Genomic DNA, 2,728 nt, shown 5'->3' on the forward strand with positions numbered 1-2,728 from the left:
GATCGTTCACATGATAATTTTAATTTAAATTGAGTGTGGCCAAACTTGAATCGATTATATGATATGTGGAATACACTTGACATATATGTTTGTTGTTCAGTTTTAAAAAAATGACTGATCATATAGTAAATATATTAATATTTAATTTTTATTGAATCGAATTTGATTTGAACAAAAATTTTGGATTGGTGTGAATAAGAGTTTTGTGTTTTATGCATATATAAAACTCATATTCAAAGGCAAGGGTTAACAACCTAACACCAACTCTCTGTTTTTCTACCAGCTTAAAACCCTCTCCCCACCATTTCAGCAAACCTCACAAACACACACATAAACAGAGATGGTGAACCTTGTAGCAGCGCAGAAACCATTGTTGCATGGACTGATGAAGCTGGCGGGGGTTAGACCACACAATGTGGAGATTGAGCCAGGCACTGTTATGAACATTTGGGTGCCGTCTGAGACCATAAAAAAGACGAAAAAAGCCATTACTTCCGCCGCCGACGGGGACACAGCAACCGCTAAGCCGACGAAGCCCGTAGTAGTTCTCGTCCATGGCTTTGCCGCCGAGGGCATTGTCACCTGGCAATTCCAGGTGGGCATTTCTCGTTGTGATTCTTTCTAGAAAGCAACTTCAGTTCGCCTATGTATTCTTGATATGAACTCATCCATTCTTAGCTGACATAAAACCTGTTTCCGTGCATTTAGGTGGGGTCTCTGACGAAAAAATATTCCGTTTACGTGCCGGACCTCCTCTTCTTCGGCGGGTCAATCACCGACAACCCCGACAGGTCGCCGACGTTCCAGGCGGAGTGTCTGGTAAAAGGGCTGAGGAAGCTGGGAATAGATAGGTGCACTGTGGTGGGGTTCAGCTACGGCGGCATGGTGGCGTTTAAGATGGCGGAGCTGTACCCGGAGCTGGTGGAGGCGCTGGTGATTTCTGGGTCGATCCTGGCCATGACGGACTCGATAAGCACAGCTACGCTTGAGGGGCTGGGGTTTTCTTCGTCGTCGGAGCTCTTGCTGCCAACTTCCGTTAAGGGTTGTAAGGCGCTTCTCAGAGTTGCTACACACAAGAAGCTCTGGTTCCCTGATCGTCTTCATAAAGACTTTCTTGAGGTCTGCCTAAATTAAATTAATACTTTCTTGCATCGTATTTAAGTTTGATCAAAGTTAATAATTATATGTATAGTTATCATGTCATTGGTGTAAAATTAGATTAAATCAATTTACTCCATGTGTTAATGAAATAATACAAAAAAAAAAGAAAAACAAAATCATGGAAAAAAACAAAGTACAATTCACCCTCTTGTGATAATACAAGGGGGTGAATTGTCCTTTGTTTTCTCACATAGCCTTTTTTGTATTTAATCCGTGTAAAATTATATAATAACTACGACAACAGTTATTATGTATATGATTGATTCGATGTGATCAAATTTACTACATTTGAGTTCTTGGATGTGAACTCCTTCCTAAATTCAGAATAAAATATTCTAAAAACTTCAAGTATCATTGTCGGGACGAAAGGCCTTACAAGTTTGAGAAAATTAATGAATAGAAAGAACACCACAGATTGGAGTAGTCAATAGTTGTGCAAACATGGGAACCAAGATCATTATGGCTGATCCCAGAATTGACATGGTACTGATGAACAGGTGATGTTCAACAACAGAAAGGAAAGGGCTGAACTGCTCGAAGGCCTTGTCGTCAGCACCAAGGATACTAGCATCCCAAATTTTCGCCAGGTATGTATAATCGGAAACATCAAGCAACATGCGTGTATGTTCAAGAAAATTGAAGAAAGCTAGTTTTTTAACATCTTGATAATGTTTTTTCTTACAGAGAATACATCTACTGTGGGGCGAGAACGATCAGATATTCAACCTGGAACTCGCCCAGAACATGAAAGAGTAAGCTTTAATTCTCTTCATACACAACTACTCTTTGCAATATAGGTAAACATAGCCTGGCAAAAGACCGCTTCATCCGAATAGTAAAATGCCAAAAACAGCTCAGAATCTCACAACAATGTCTTAAAATTCTGTCACTGCTCAAATTTAGACTGCATGAGAAAACAACCTTGATAACCTCAACGAGTATATTTCTTTCTGGTATACAGGCAGCTAGGAGACAAGGCCACGTTTCAAGGGATTAAGAAAGCAGGTCACCTGGTTCACCTAGAAAGACCCTGTGTCTACAACAGATTTCTCAATCAGTTCCTTGCTTCATTGCATGCAGATGAAGCCAGAAAATGAAGCTCGGCTTAGTTATATAATTCAGTTCCCGTAATGTCTTTGTATTCCAGAGAACGTTGTAAGAATTTCGTTCGGTATATTGTGAACCTGTGAAATGAACTTTTGATGGATTGTATTGCATGTAATATCACTGTGCTTTTTCCAATACAAAATGACATTGGACGCGAACAACTGGACTGTGAAATTGCGGAGGAAGCAATTTTTACAATAACATACACTCACAAGAAAAAAACTATATTGGTGCGCGGTAACACCAGAGATGTACTCTGAATAATATCACATTGCGAATAATATCATCTAAAGGACAACTGAATTTCTTCCAGCGTTTTCCCTTTGGTTTCAGGAACACAGAAGGCCACAAACACTACAGTAAGAGCTGATACTATAGCATAAATGAGGAAAGTCCCTGCCAAAATTGAAATTCATTAGAATGCTTATCAAGAGAGAGAGGGAGGGAGGGGGGGGGGGGG

General features: G+C 40.2%; 2 protein-coding genes across 3 annotated transcripts in view; one reads left to right on the plus strand and one right to left on the minus strand.

Annotated features, from left to right (window-relative positions):
* On the plus strand, window positions 254-2,383 carry LOC105177995 (epoxide hydrolase 3). The gene is made up of 5 exons (XM_011101319.2): window positions 254-595; window positions 709-1,119; window positions 1,659-1,748; window positions 1,846-1,913; window positions 2,123-2,383. The coding sequence occupies exons 1-5, from the start codon at window positions 341-343 to the stop codon at window positions 2,256-2,258; spliced, it is 960 nt and encodes a 319-aa protein (XP_011099621.1). The 5' UTR covers window positions 254-340; the 3' UTR covers window positions 2,259-2,383.
* Window positions 2,351-2,728, minus strand: part of LOC105177996 (sugar transporter ERD6-like 6) — a 5,342-nt gene continuing 4,964 nt past the window's right edge. For both annotated transcript variants that reach the window (XM_011101321.2, XM_011101320.2), the window contains one exon: window positions 2,351-2,664. In XM_011101321.2, the coding sequence (XP_011099623.1) occupies window positions 2,552-2,664 (113 nt within the window). In that variant the 3' untranslated portion in view covers window positions 2,351-2,551. The remainder of the gene's footprint in view (window positions 2,665-2,728) is intronic.

The sequence above is a fragment of the Sesamum indicum genome, linkage group LG15 (assembly GCF_000512975.1).
Source record: "Sesamum indicum cultivar Zhongzhi No. 13 linkage group LG15, S_indicum_v1.0, whole genome shotgun sequence".
Lineage (NCBI taxonomy): Eukaryota > Viridiplantae > Streptophyta > Magnoliopsida > Lamiales > Pedaliaceae > Sesamum > Sesamum indicum.